This window comes from Schistocerca serialis, chromosome 8 (assembly GCF_023864345.2).
Source record: "Schistocerca serialis cubense isolate TAMUIC-IGC-003099 chromosome 8, iqSchSeri2.2, whole genome shotgun sequence".
Lineage (NCBI taxonomy): Eukaryota > Metazoa > Arthropoda > Insecta > Orthoptera > Acrididae > Schistocerca > Schistocerca serialis.
This window is the reverse complement of record NC_064645.1, coordinates 324,095,337-324,111,040: the sequence shown is the minus strand read 5'-3', so window position 1 is coordinate 324,111,040 and position 15,704 is coordinate 324,095,337. Positions and strand designations below refer to the sequence as shown.

Here is a 15,704-nt window from a genome sequence, read left to right as displayed (position 1 = left end):
AACAGTGTGTTAGCGACACTCCGTTCCAGTCCTTGTATACCCGTCATCTTTGCTGTTGTGCCACTTTACTGAGTCTGTGGTGGTAAGAAATGAGGTGAGGAAACATCTAATGATACTAACCCCTCCTCAGTCTTGCTATTTTCATAATCGGCTGTCTCTGACAGGAAATCACCATCTGAATCTGATAATTCACTTTCTGATGCAGTATCTGAGTTCTCCAGAATACACAAAATCTGGCATGCTAAATTGAAAATTGTTGTTTCAGGCAAAAAACACTAACTTAAGGGGCGAATACCAGTGACAACTTACGAAATACCACTGAAAAGTTATGTTAATTGTGAGAACTCCAATAATGTTTGGATTTAGTTGTAGAATCATCATTTGAGGCTGCGATTGCTGACCAAAGCAAAATGCAAAGCAAGTACCTTTGTAATTATGGGCATAGCAATATTTTAGAATGGTGTTATACTAGGTGTCAGTTGACTCCTCTCACTGTTCTAGAAGTAGTTCATTACATTTCCGTGAACTTCGTGGAATCACTCTCAACATTTAATTCCATTAGCCTAGGAATGGCAATTACGAACAATTCAAATTGGAAAGAGCACAGAGAAAATGTGGGAACACAAACCAAAGACTGTGTTTCATTGGCAGAACACTTAGAGAATGTAACAGATATACTAAAGTGACTGCGTACACTGCACTTGTCCATCCTGCTTTGGAGTAGTGCTGTGTGGTCTGAGATCCTTACCAGATAGGATTAATGGAGTACATTGAGACAGTTTAAAGAACAGCTGGACATTTTGTGAGAGGGAGAGTGTCACAGACATGATGTAGGATTTGGGGTGGACATCACTAAAACAAAGACGTTTTCCATTGCATTGGAATCTTCTCACGAAATTTCGATCATCAACTTACTCTTCTGAATGTGAAAATATTTTGATGATGACTGCCTACATAGGGAGAAACAAGGGAAGTCAGTGCACACACGGAAATATATAGGTGTTCGTTTTTTCCATGCACTGTTCGAGATTGGAATAATAGAATTATTTTGAAGGTGGTTCGATGAACAATCTGCCATGCACTTAAGTGTGATTTGCAGAGTATCCATGTAGATGTAGAAATTGTGAAAATTCAACAAAGTGCAGTATGCTGTTGGCAAAAGTAGAAAAAAGTAGGAAAAATCATACATTTTGGAGGAAAGATGTTAAAAACTGAATTCTATTTTGTGGTAAAAGTTGAGAGGTGTCTTTTGACCTCTCCTGCTATTCTAGTGCTGGGGGTTTAACCTCCCACATTCCATCCCATACAGTGCATTATTATTATTATTATTATTATTATTATTATTATTATTATTAGTGACACCATCCTTCTGAGAACTCATGTCCCAGAGAGGGACTGTTTTGTATCTGGGAACTTTTACTCATCATGCCGCCATCATTAAACCAAACAGTAGAGCTACATGTAATTGAGAGTTAGTACGACTGTAGTTTCATTTGCTTTTGCCTCTTTGCCGTACCAACATAATGAGGCCATGTTGGTTAGAGTCAAAGGGACAGGAAAGTTAATTATCCTGAAAAGGCTGCTGCCCCTTCAGGAACCATACGTTTATGTGGCCTCCCCACAGATAAATCTCCATCGGGCTGCATCTGTTGTGGACTTATATGTATTGTTGAGGCATTGAAGCCATCTCATTCTGGCAAGGTCCATGATTCATAGGAGGGTTTAACCCAAATATGTAGGACAGTATGTATGTTCTTATCAGTCATTTGCACAAAAAACACAAGGTTAAAGTAACATGCTGAGCTGCCAAATGTACCTGAATATCTCTCTCTGAAAATTAATGAGGATAGACATGGAATTGCATCAAACATTATTTTTCTATGAATACTGGAAATGGTGCACAACAGGTGGAATGAGGTCAACAATAGCACTGTGTCTGCTGTTGTATTACAGTATTGTTTACCGTCATGGGTTTGCAGATGTTGATGGAAACATAGTATTCTTTGTCCAGAGTCTTGTGACTTGCATAGATTTAGGAGTGGAGAATCAAGAAGCAAAGCAAAATTTAGTCATTAATAATAATTTCATGTCAAGATAGTTTTTCATCTCGACGTATCAATGTATATTTGTAGCTACAAATTGTGAAGCAGTGCCTTTTTGTTTGCATTCTGTTACAAAAGTATTTTAATTTTCAGATTTCGTGATTGGGCGCTCAAAAGCAAGGATAATTTAGTTGCTCTGGGTTTTCCAGAATTCACAGTTGAAGATTTTCATGATACTGTAAGTAAGTTTATGAAGAAATTAAAATGTAGAATAATATGTGGTAAGAATGATACTGTTTTTTAAGCTATGGTAAAGGGGAAAAAATGCATCGGCACAATATTCTTTAGTATTATAATAAACAAGATAACTTGCAAGAGTATTTCTGAATGGAATAGTGACAATATTATGAAAAGCTACCTGCCATATAGTGGAGAGGTTGAGTCACAGACAGGCACAACAAAAAGACTGCTGTATAAGCAAGTTTTTCCAGCCAGAAGGCCTTCTTCCAAATTAAACAACATACACAAACACACTCATGCGAACACAACTCGCACACACATGACCACAGTCTCCGACTGGCCTCGGCATTGAGACAGTTGTCGTGTGTGTGTGTGAGTTGCGTTTGTGTGCACACGCATCTAATTCAGAAGAAAACCCTTTGTCTGAAAGCTTGCTTGTTTAGCAGTCTTTCTTTGTTGTGCCTGTCTGTGACTCTACATGTCCACTGTATGGTGAGTAGCAATCTTATCTTTTTCATAATATTGTGAAAACAGTACATTTTCACACTTCAACAGAGTTGAGATTGTATTCCAAAGAAGATATGACACAAAACATTGTTCTTTGAGATGCATTTTATGAGTTGAAAGTAAATGGGCATTGGTAATGAATGTGTGTCGTCTTTTTTTTTTTTTTTTTTTTTTGGGGGGGGGGGGGGCAAAGTAGGTCTGAAATGGTAGGAAAGAAATTTAATGTTCATTAATTGTAAAACAATTGGTTTTATCAAAGGAGATTGTAATAGTTGCTAATCCATTATGTTTAGAAATTGAATTTGTACGGTTAAAAATGATCACAATAATTTTTTGGTGGGAGGGGAGGATGGGGTTGATACAGTATTTTAAAACATGGCTTACTGTCTTCGTTAATATGTTGTAGTATCAGTTTCCAGTTTAAGTGCTCTCCCTTTAACACTGTTGGAAACTTGGAAACTAAATCAGAGTTCTCTTGCCCGCATCTTTACATACCTGGGAATGAATTAATCACAATTGTATGTTGCCTAGAAGGTTCCTTGCATATTTTAGCACAACAGATATTGTTGGAACTGGATGTGACTGGATTCTGAACTGAAATACAGTGGCAAACTAAACATACTCTGTAATACTAAGACAGGAAAAAAAGGGGAAAATAACCTTGTACTTGGTGCCTGCTTCAGGAATATTATTTCAAAGATAAAACAGGATTTTAAATATGTAGGGCATTACATTTGCCTAGGCTGCTGTCAAATCATCAGACTCTCAAGAAAATATCAACGATTATTATAAGTTTGGTGTATAAAGAATCTCTTGCCAGTACGCCATGTCATTACTGCAATTTGATTAGTAGTACTATGGAAGTTGGGTAGTTCATAATCAGCATTATTATATTATTATTAGTATAACTACTGACAAGATTTGAACACATTAGGATTTAGTGAAAAACGTGCAGGTGCCACAGCTAGGCAGCAGTTTCTCATAGGAAGTAGACAAGATTAAACCGATGCAGAACATTATAAATGGAAGTGAAAGAAAGTAACTGCTCAGCAGACTGTAGAAGCCTTCTTTTATCAAAACAGTAAGAAACAAGTATAGATTCACTGGAAGGGAAATTGAAATAACAATAAGAGTAGCAGAACTGTGGTCCTTAGAGTAGCAGTGCATCTAATACATAACCTGCACTGTCAAACAAGAAACAGGAATTCGACCAGAACCAGGAAGATGGAACTATGTGAAAACACACAACGTGCAGGATTAGCCCAAAAGTAACAAGTCAAAATTGAAATTGCTAAATACTGACAATAAACTGCTAGAAAGTTATAAGCAAAAAGAGTTAAATTCTTAAACCATGCAGAGCATATGGAAAAATAAGACTTAGAAAGGGACAACAGAAGTGAGAAAATGATGAGGTAGGGGGAGATAGCAGCAGAAAAATAAAATAAAATAAGCATAGTAATAGTAATATCTTAAATGTATAAATAATAATTGATGCACAGATTGAATGCAAAAGTAAGTATAAGGCAAACAAGAATGCTTGGAAAAACATGGAGAAGTGAAGGCAGGACTTCAAAAGATAGTAAATACACCACTTATGTACTCTCCCTTATTTTAATTATGCAGGGTTTGCCTTTTGTGAATCTGGGGTGTGAGATACAGACAGTAGTAATGGCATGCTGAGGTCCACAGATATCTAGTGAATCGTGGAACATTATTGTGGACAGTATAACAAGAATTCCTTGTAAGGTCTTATCTTTATACGACATAAGCTAAGGCTGTGAAACTTTTCGTGAAGCAGTTGTTTAATAGATTGTAGTTCAATTATTTATAGGATAATTAGACAGAAACACTGTTGTATGGGAAGAGACCTACTTGCACAAAGCTCATGTGGAAAGTTCAGAGAGACACCAACATGTAATAGGTAATAGATCGCTGCTGCTGCTGCTGCTGCAGCCGCAATGAAGTACAATGCTTGATGTGGTGGTGGTGGTGGTGGTGGTGGTGGTGGTGGTGGTGGTGGTGGTGGTGGGGGTGGGGGTGGGGGTGGGGGTATTCCTCTATAGATCAATTTTACAAGGATATTAGACTTGTTGTGAGTGTTTGCCTTCTTTATTTCTTCACTGATTGTCCTCTGTGCCGACGTACTGCGTTGCTATGCTGGCTGAAATATGGGGTTTGTAATTCTGACACTGACTACTGTAAATAATGTAGCAGACAGGTGCACAGTTACGTTTCACAGTGCTTTAATTTCACTGTTTACAACCCCCGAATAATACACAGTTATATGGCCAGTGCACTATTGTTTAACTTTCGACAAGCCTCATTAATAGTTTGCAGGCAAACCTCCACATACTGCTACAATAGTTTACCATTGAACATCTACGAGCAGTAAAAACCTAACCACAAAGTTTCAGTTCTTGAAGAATAGAAAGGTACATATGGAGCAGACACTGTCATTGTTTTAACACTCGGCCTACTTGTGTAACGCTTATTTCACAGTTAAGTTGAAGCATTGTGGCTGTTCTAACCAACACAAGTTACTGACTGTCTCGTGACCAAAAATCGGGCTCTTATATATCATCACAATAATAGGCCATGAAATTACACATTGTTCGATGTTTAATTTACAGAAATTGCAATTGAAACTTAACTAATTAAATCAATTGAATGCATCGAAAAATTGGTTCTTTTTAACAGTTTCTTCTACTACAAGATTTAAGCCAAATTATTTGTTTAAATCATGAAATTAACATATATAGCTTTGCTAACACGTTTTCGAATGGAGCCAGATAGATCCTTTAAGATCACTATTAGTTGTTGCCCCAAATGTTTATAATTAGTACAGAATTTATATTTGTTTGTACGTCAACAATAGAATTTGTTACAAAACGATCACTGATTTCACCCTATAACAAAAGATACTAACTAGGCATAGTCATAATAAATTAGAAAATCAATTATATACATAAAATAAGCACAAAATTAGATCTGGTGTTGTACTCTTTAAAACTGAGGGCCAGCCTTTCTCTTTTATGAAAGTACAGATTACAATCACGTTTGTTAATGGTAATTAGTTCAAACTGAAAAAATGAATTTAAGCAGGCAGATGGCAAAACAAGAGGGGGGAGTAGAAATATCTCAGCTTGCTTCGTCACAATGTCATAATATTAAAGCTTAAGAAAAAGAAATAAAACAACATAATTTATATGTTTAGGCATTTCCAGACTTATGTTGAAATGGATGGACAGGCAGTTAGCAATGCTCTTACAGTACAGTCCATCCTGGCATTCGCCATAAACAATTTAGAATACCTAGTACTTCAATAATACATTTCCATGCCACAGACATCCCAGAAACATCTCTGCTCCATGTGCAAGATAATGCTAGTGTGCAATCGCTACTAAATACATCACATCTCTGAAATTGAATCCCATGCTTTCTAGCACCTCAATGAGCATTGCAGACATCATTTCCATAAGTTATCCAACTGCTGACATTGTATTGCCATCTTGGGGCACCACTATCCTACTTGTATCCTACCCACAGTGTTCCACCTTATTAACCCTTCTTGATACCCAGACCCTGCCTAGCTGACCTTCCCAACTTGCAACATTCCCTAAAATTTCCTTCCAACATGCCACTAAATCCAGAGCCAAAACAATCCTGGAACACTGTTGTTAACCTATCCACAAAATCCTTAGCCCCACAGAAGTTTGTCCTACCCAAAGGCCTCACCTTCCGCCCTAAACCCAAATTTAATCATGTTGGACCTGACAAAAACCTGTTCTCCTTTTCCTGATCTCTGCTGCAATGGGAACAGTTCTTTGCCATCAAAGCAAGCCTAATTCCAACACTGAACCATGCCTTTCCCAGTTCATATCACCATCCAACGATGATCCTGACTCTCTCTCTCCCTCCTCCCCCCCCCCCCCCCCCTTTCTCCCTGATTCGCCTTTCAGGGATTCCTCACCTCCAACCTGGCCTCACCATCCTTCCTCAAGTCTCTTCCTAAGAACACCAAACTTCCAGCGGAAGAAAGGGCGTCCTTACACAGCCTCAAAACAGATCCTCACACAATATACTATCTGCAGACAAAGGTTCCACCACTGTCATTTTGAATTTCAGTGACCACTTGGTAGGTGACATCTGCGAATTGTCATACTACTCCACCTATAAACTATGCCAGAGTGATCCCATCCCAGAAGTCCAGTATAACCTCCAATTCGTGCTTAAAGCCTTAGGCCGTTCCCAGAACCTCTTCCCTGAATCCATTTCCTTCATCTCCCCGTGACACTCTGCACACCAAAATCCACACACCCAACAATTCTGGATGCCCCATTGTTGCTGGTTATTGTGCCCCCACTGACAAGAATTTTGGCACTTACTGTCCAACACCTCCAACACATTGCCAAAATATAGCTTCCCATGTCAAAGATACCAACTGCTTCCTTCTCCGACTCTTCACTATCCCCATCCCTTGACGTCCAAAACCCCAACTTGTCACTGTTAATGCAACTTCCCTTTTTACCAACACTGCTCTTGCTCCATGGTCTTGCTGTTATTGAATACTGCATCTCCCAACATCCCTCAGACTCTAGACCCACTACCTCATTCCCCTACACCTTACTGACTTGCTTCTAACACAAAACTACTTCTACTTTGAATGGAGGGTATACAAACAAATCCATGGTATGGTCATGGGCACCTGCATGCACCCTCTTATGCCAGTCTGTTTATGGGCCATCTAGAGGAAACCTTAATAGCTTCCCAAGGTCATTATCTGGTTCAGTTTCATTGATTATCTTCATGATCTGGACTCAAGGCTGAGACACCCTCTTGTCGTCCCTCCACAACTTTGAAAATTTCTTTCCCATCTATTTCACCCAGTCCTTCTCAACCCAGTGTGCCACCTTCCTGGATGTTGACCTCCACCCCTGATGGCTCTATCCACACACCTGCCCATACTAATCACTCTAACCATCAGCATTGTCTGCATTTTGACAGCTGTCACTCTTTTCACACACAAAAATCCTACAAATGAGAGGTAGGCACTACCCCAAGTCCACAAACAGATTTCCTCACTACTTCCTCATACAACCCTAATCATCTTACCACCCCTCAAGAATCACCCATGGAATAACACCCTGCTCCTCACCCAGCATCACCCTGGACTGGAGCAACAGAACCATATCCTTCCCAAGGGCTTTGATTATCTCTCATACTGTCCTGAAATGAGGAACATCCAACTCAAGACCCCCCTCTCCTGAAGTGGTTTTCCATTGCCCACTCAACCTACGTGATATCCTAGTCCATTCCTATGCCACGCCCATTCTGAACCTTTTGCCACAATGGTCATATCCCTGTGGAAGACTCGGGTGAAAGACCTGCCTTCACTTACCCAGCACATTCTACTGCAGTCCTGTCACAGGCTTCTCCTTGCTCATCAACTGTCCACCAGAATGAATGGCTACCGGAAAACTATGTCCAACAACCATGTTGACCATCCAGTAGCACAACACACTGTTAGGGACAAAGAATTCATTGGCTGTTTCACATCTCCTGCCATCTGGAGCTTTCCCTCTAGAACAAGCTTTTCTGAACTGTATAGATGGGAGCTATCCCTGCAACACATCCTTTGCTCCGTAATTCTCGTGTCATCCTAAACTGCTGTCTGGACACCGTCTAGCAAATATGCCACATCCACCAGCTTTGCTGCTCATGTCTCACAGGCCAAGTCCATGCATCCTACCACGTCTGCCCATCCTCCTCATTGCTACTGAACTTCATCTACTGTATTCCCCCAGATCACTTACCTCTCCACCTAGATTAGACATGAATTATATGTTTTCGTGCATGCTGTCCATTGCTGATATCAGATACTTCATTGTATTCAATTTTTTAAAAATAAAACACTGTCAAAGGCTTTTGTAAAGTATATTATAACTACTTAGTGAGTTTCTTAGTAAAAATCTCAACCTTTTTCAATTACTTGTTCTAAACTAAACCAGTATCAGTTCAATGGTCTTCCCTAAAACCCATTCTGTACTCAATAAGCTAATATTTAGTTACTGTTTGAGTTGTTCAATTTCATCAAACACCAATGCTTTGAGAGCAATTTCAAAATAACTGCTCAGTTGTTCTATAATATGAGATAGAAATGATGGCCAGACTTACCTCTGGGAGAAAAGTCAGTACCACCAATGGACAATACTGCAAATGGACGTATACTATCCTAGGTTTGAGAACTAATAGTTCCTTACTCAGAGAGGAGAGATGGATAGGGTCCCAAGGATGAGAGGGTCCCACCTATTGTGAGGATGAGGGGGAAACAATTTATTCTGAAATTTTGGAAGAATCTCCTTGGAATGTCATTTAACTGATGCCAAACTTATGTTTGTGATCTCTCCCCCCCCCCCTCCTTCCTTCCCCCCCTCCCTCCCTCCCTCCCTCCCTCCCTCCCTCCCTCCCTGGGGTCTCGCCACTCTTTGGTGGGTTCGTGCTTGGCTACCACGGGGCCCCAGTCTCTGCAGGATTTTTCCCTTCCACACTGCATGTCTACCCTCTTGCTATTCTTTTTCCCCTCCCTTGGGGAAAGTGTCTAGGGTGTTATTGGGAATGTTCTGCATTGTCTGTAAGAACAGTCTCACCTTTGATTATTGTTCCCTTTTCCTTTCTTTGTTTCCCTTCTCCTCTTGTTCCTCTACTTGGACGTTTTAGGTTCCTCTTTTTCTACTTCCTCCCTGTGTGCTCTGAAGGCCGGCTCACGCATCTGATACTTAACAGGTGACTGGGTAACACACAATTCCCAGCCCCTAGTACAGGCCAGGCCCAGGGAGGGGTGCTTGCCTGAGCTACAGCCTTCCCAAATTGCCAATTGGTCCCTCTGTCAGGTGTTCGGGAGGTGTGACCTGAGGTGTGAACAATCACCTACGGCGGTTGTGGCCCCTTGTGAAGGGGTCACCCAGTTGGAAGATGCGCGCTTTCAGAGATGCTGGCAATCATGGGGGATTGTCTCGCAATGAGTCAATCATCTTCACAATCAATCTACAAAATGTAAACATATTGAGGCTAATGATTCAAAGACCCTTCCCTGTTGCACCCACGGTTCCTCGTGGTATCACATACCAAAGATGGTCAATCTTTCGCCACAGTAAATCCGTTTATTATTGAGAAAGGTGTTGATGCAATTGCCGGCCCTGTGAAATTCTGCTCTCGTGTATGGAATGGCACTTTGCTTTTGGAGACTGCTTCTGAATCTCAAGCACAACAATTGCTTGCTGCCTCGCTCTTCTCCACGGCTACCCTGTTCATGTCGAAGCCCATAGAACTTCGAATTCTTCCTGTGGTGTCATTTACACTAAGCTGCTAGACTTTCTGATTGAGGCCAAAATCCAATCTTACCTCTATAATCAGGGTGTCATTGCCATCCATTGTCTAAATGAGAAAGGTAGATTCCTCCTTAGTGCCCACCTGCATTCCTTTTCTCACTTTTGATAGCGTGATGCTTCCATCCAAGATCAACGCAGGCTAGGAAATTATCACAGTCCCGCTGTACATTTCCGATCCTGATGCGGTGCTTCCAGTATCATTGATTCAACCACACTAGAACGTCTTAGCGACACCCAGCCTAATGTGTAACCAGTGGTGGGGTCCCCCCTGCAGGTCTGGGGGTTAGAATAGGCCTGAGGTATTCCTGCCTGTCGTATGAGGCGACTAAAAGGAGTTTCACACGTTTTGGCCTTTATGTGATGGTCCCCTGTAGAGTTTGATCCCCATTCTTCAAAATTTTCCCGAAAAGCGAGCCAATTGGGGAAGGGCGCCTTACAAGGTGCATTGTGTCCATCGTGCATTGAGATCTTTAGCCCACATTCTCGTCATCGCATTGCAGTCCTGCCCATTCTCCATCTCTTGGGCGAGGACACCTACCTGGGTGCGTTTTCCACCAAGCACTATGCAGTGTAGATTTCTGTGTTGACGATGACCATGGACTTCTTTGCACCTGATATCCAGCATGGTAGCCAGTCCGTTGTGGTGGGGCTGCCATGTACCCTGTTGGTTGTAGCCCCCTGACCACACAGGGATTGCTCTGCTTGATGCCTGCGCTGTTAACTCCCCATGTATGCCAAGAGGTAGATGCCCATTCCCCTGGGGCATTGGGACTCCCGGCAGTGGCCATCCTGCCAGGTGGCCTTTGCTGCAGCTGGGAGGTGCCCGTGGGGAGGGCCCCTGGTCGGAGTGGGGTGGCATCAGGGCGGATGACACGTGATGAAGTGTAGTCCATCATCTCTTGCTGGTGGTGAAACACCAGCAGTCTGTAAGTGATCACGAGCTCAATTCAACACACAGAAGTATGACCCCAAATTGTTCCCCTTCCTGGCCACAACATGGGAGGAACGTCAGGCTAAAGAACACAGCGGATCTTATTGGCCCCAGAACCTTGTATGTTCGAGAGCTGATGGGGAATCTTTCATGGCGAAGCCTCAGATTTTTTTGTTGAGCATTTGGAGGACAAGTTCGGGGAGGTGGAGGGCTTGTCCAAAATGAGATCTGGGTCATTCTTGATCAAAACAGCATCCTCTACCCAGTCACGGGAGTTACTCGCTTGTGACAAGCTGGGGGATGTTTCTGTAACCATCGCACCCCATGGTCAAGGGTATCATATTTCACAGAGACCTTCTTCTGCAGTCAGACGATGAGCTCTGCACCAATTTAGAGTGGCGAGGTGTACATTTTGTCCAGCGTGTCCACCGGGGTCCAAAGGATAATAAAGTTGCCACTGGTGCCTTCATCTTGGCCTTTGAAGGTGATACATTGCCTGAGAAGGTCAAGGTGATGATCTACCGGTGTGATGTAAAGGCCTATATCCCTCCCCTGATGTGGTGCCTTTAAGCGCTGTAAGTCCAGCCATATGTCTTCCCGCTGTACTTCCAGCGTCACATGCCGAGATTGCAGACACCCATCACATCCCAATACTCCATGTGCCACACCTCCCATCTGTGTCAACTGCAGAGACCACCATTCGCCTTGCTCGCCTAACAGCAGGATTCTCCAGAAAGAAAGGAAAATCATGGAGTACAAGACCCTGGACAGACTGACTTACACTGAGGCTAAGAGAAAGTTTGAACGCCTGCATCCTGTGCGTATGACATCATCTTATGCTGCTGCTACAACAGTTCTGGTACCATCAGCTCCGCCAACCCAGGTCACCTCTCAGAGCCAGAAGACTACACCTGCCCCCTTGATGGGGGGCATTTCCCTCCCTGTTGCTCCTGCACCACCTACTTAGGAATCAGACCCCCCCCCCCCCCCCCCCCAACCATCAGGGACATCCATCCCAACTTCTAAGCTGGAGAAGCGTAAGTCTTCTTTGGCTTCTTTCACTAGGAAGGGGTCCCTTGAGTCACTTCCTTCTCAGGTTTCTTCTAGTGGGAAAGACGACACCTGCCAGTGGCTGAAGAGCTCAAAAGCAGCTGGTCGTAGGGCTTCACGCTCATCCTCAGTCCCGGAGACTGAGCCAGTGAATTCCTCCCAGCCAGGGGAACCCAAGGAGCAGTGAGAGAAATCCAAAAAGAAAACCCCCAAGACCAAGGAAATTGCGGTGGCACCCACACCACCGCTACCTACAAGTTCTGCGGCCGAGGATGGGGTGGAATTGTGGCGTCCGCTGAGGACCTAGATCTCGCTAGACCCTCAGACACAATGGATATAGACTGCTCAGGCAATAAATTGGTGGCAGCAGCCCAGTCTCACGATGTCATCCTCCAGTGGAATTGCGGCGGTTTTTTCCACCTCCTGGCTGAGCTACGGCATCTGTTAAGCTTTACACCCGCTATCTGCATTGCCCTCCAGGAAACGTGGTTCCCAGTAATGCCGACCCCTGCCCTCCACGGCTTTAAGGGATATTACAGGAACCGTAGCAACTATAATCAAGTGTCTGGTGTAGTTCAAAAATGGTTCAAATGGCTCTGAGCACTTTGGGACTTAACATCTGAGGTCATCAGTCCCCTAGAACTTAGAACTACTTAAACCTAACTAACCTAAGGACATCACCCACATCCATGCCCGAGGCAGGATTCGAACCTGCGACCGTAGCAGTCACGCGGTTCCGGACTGAAGCGCCCTAACCACACGGCCACCGCGGCCGGCGTCTGGTGTAGTTTATGTCCTAAACTCGGTCTGTGCCCCTTCAAACCCCTCTTGAAGCTGTGGCTGTCAGAACAAGGATGACACAGGAAATAACTGTCTGCTGCAATGTATGTCTTCCTCGAGAATGTACATCTTCCTGAATGTATTAGCTGCGCTGATTGATCAACTCAATAAACCTTTCCTACTTCTGGGAGATTTTAATGCCCATAACCCCTTGTGGGGTGGTACCATGCTTAATGGCTGAGACAGAGATGTCGAAACTTTACTGTTGCAATTCGACCTCTGCCTCTTAAATACTGGGGCCGCCACACATTTCAGTGTGACTCATGGTAGTTACTCAGCCATTGATTTATCAATTTGCAGCCCAGGACTTCTCCCATCCACCCACTGGAGAGCACATGACAACCTGTGTGGTAGTGATGACTTCCCCATCTTCCTGTCACTGCCCCAGCGTCAGGCACACGGATGCTTGCCCAGATGGGCTTTGAACAAGGCGGACTGGGGAAATTCACGTCTGCTGTCACCGCTGAATCTCCCTTACATGGCAACATCGATGTGATGGTTGAGCAGGTGACCAGCACAATTGTTTCTGTGGCAGAAAACGTGATTTCTTGCTCTTTAGGGTGCCCGAGGCATAAGGCAGTCCCTTGGTGGTCGCCGGAAGTCGCTGAAGCAATTAAGGAGCGTCGGCGAGCTTTAAAGCGGCATAAGCAGCGCTCTCTCCTGGAGCACCTCATAGCCTTTAAATGGCTCCGTTCCCGTGTTCGCTACCTTATCAAACAATGGAAGAAGGAGTGTTGGGAGAGAGATGTCTCCACCATTGGGTGCCACACGTCACCTTCCCAAGTCTGGGCAAAGATCAAACGTCTTTTCGGGTACCAGGCCCCAACAGCTATTCCCCGTGTTACCATAAACGGTAAGGTATGTACCGACACAAACGCGATTGCCAAGCACTTCGCTCAAGCCTCTGCGTCGGAGAATTACCCCCCAGCCTTTCGCACACTCAAACGGTGGCTCAAAAGGAACATCCTCTCATTCACTACATGCTGCAGTGAATCCTATAACGCCCCATTTACAGAGTGGGAGCTCCTCAGTGCCCTTGCACATTGCCCTGACACTGTTCCTGGGCCTGATCACATCCACAGCCAGATAATTAAACATCTATGTAATACTGTTTTCTCCATGTGGGAACTCCACCACGCACTCTCTTCTTCTCGCCATTCCGCCCCAGGACCAGATGGTGTCCACATCCAAATGTTGCTGCATTTATCATACCATAGTCTGCGTTACCTCCTTAACCTTTATAATCGCATTTGGACCAACAGTACTTTTCCCAGAAGATGGTGGGAAGCTATTGTTGTTCCTGTTCCGAAACCTGGAAAGGACAAACATCTCCCATCTAGCTGTCGCCCCATTTCTCTCACAAGTAGTGTTTGTAAAGTTTTGGAGTGTATGGTGAATTGCAGTTTAGCCTGGTGGCTTGAGTCCTGAAGCCTTTTAACACTTGACCAATGCATTTTCCGAAAGCATCGTTCTGCAGTTGACCATTTTGTTGCACTATCCACTTATATCATGAACAATTTTCTCAGGAAACGCCAAACTGTAGCAATATATTTTGATCTGGAGAGAGCGTACGATACCTGTTGGAGGACAGGCATCCTCCGCACACTGTTCTCTTGGGGCTTTCGAGGTCGGCTGCCCCTTTTTATATGTGAATTTATGGCAGAGCGCACATTTAAAGTGCGGGTGAACACTACTCTCTCCCGTACTTTCTCCTAAGAAAACGGGGTACCCCAGGGCTCCATGCTAAGTGTTGTACTGTTTGCCACTGCCATAAATCCAATTATGGATTGTCTCCTTCCCGATGTCTCGGGCTCCCTCTTTGTGGACAATTCTGCGATCTACTACAGCTCTTAACGGACCAGCCTTCTTGAACGACGCCTTCAAGGATGTCTCAATCACTGCCACTCTTGGAGCATCGAAACTGGCTTCTGCTTTCTCCCCAGTAAGACCGTTTACGTCAGTTTTTGGCGTCGTACGGAGTTTCTTCTGCCTTCCCTCCATCTAGGCCCTGTCAACCTTCCCTTCATGGATGTCATTAAATTCTTGGGTCATGTGTTTGACAGAAAACTGTGCTGGTCCTCCCATGTTTCCTATCTTTCTGCTCACTGTCTGCGATCCCTCAACACCCTCCATGTTCTGAATGGTACCTCCTGAGGAGCGGATTGGGTGGTCCTTCTCCGCCTCTATCGCCCCTTAGTGCGCTCTAAATTGGACTATGGAAGAATAGTTTACTCCTCTGATTGGCCGTCTATTCTTCGGCGTCTCGACTCTCTCCACCACCGTGGATTGCGTTTAGTGTCTGGAGCTTTTTACATTAGCCCTGTGGAATGCCTTTATGCTGAGACTGCTGACCCTCTGCTGTCCGATCGGCGAGCTGTCCTTCTGAGTCGCTATGCTAGCCATCTGTCTTCCATGCCTGCTAATCCGACCCATGACCTTTTTTTTCAAGCCTCCTTGGATTTAGGGTATGCAGGCCGCCCTTCCTCTCTACTACCACCAGGAGTCTGCTTCCGTCAACTGCTATGTTCTCTTTCCTTCCACTTTCGTAAAACTTTTTTGACACCCAGGGTTACAGCACTGCCTTGGCTCCACCCCCGGACCTGCCTGCTCCGTGACCTTTGTCAGCTTCCTAAGGATGGTACCCCTTCTCCCGTTTATCGTCAGGCATTTGCTGCTCTATGCATACAAATGAAGGATGCCACATTT

General features: G+C 44.0%; 1 protein-coding gene across 1 annotated transcript in view; it reads left to right on the top strand.

The window, feature by feature from the left end:
* The window catches only part of LOC126416182 (ubiquitin thioesterase otubain-like), a 74,891-nt gene that overhangs the window by 24,511 nt on the left and 34,676 nt on the right, over window positions 1-15,704 (top strand). The window contains exon 4 of the mRNA XM_050083763.1: window positions 2,196-2,280. Coding sequence (XP_049939720.1) covers window positions 2,196-2,280 — 85 coding nt within the window. The remainder of the gene's footprint in view (window positions 1-2,195; window positions 2,281-15,704) is intronic.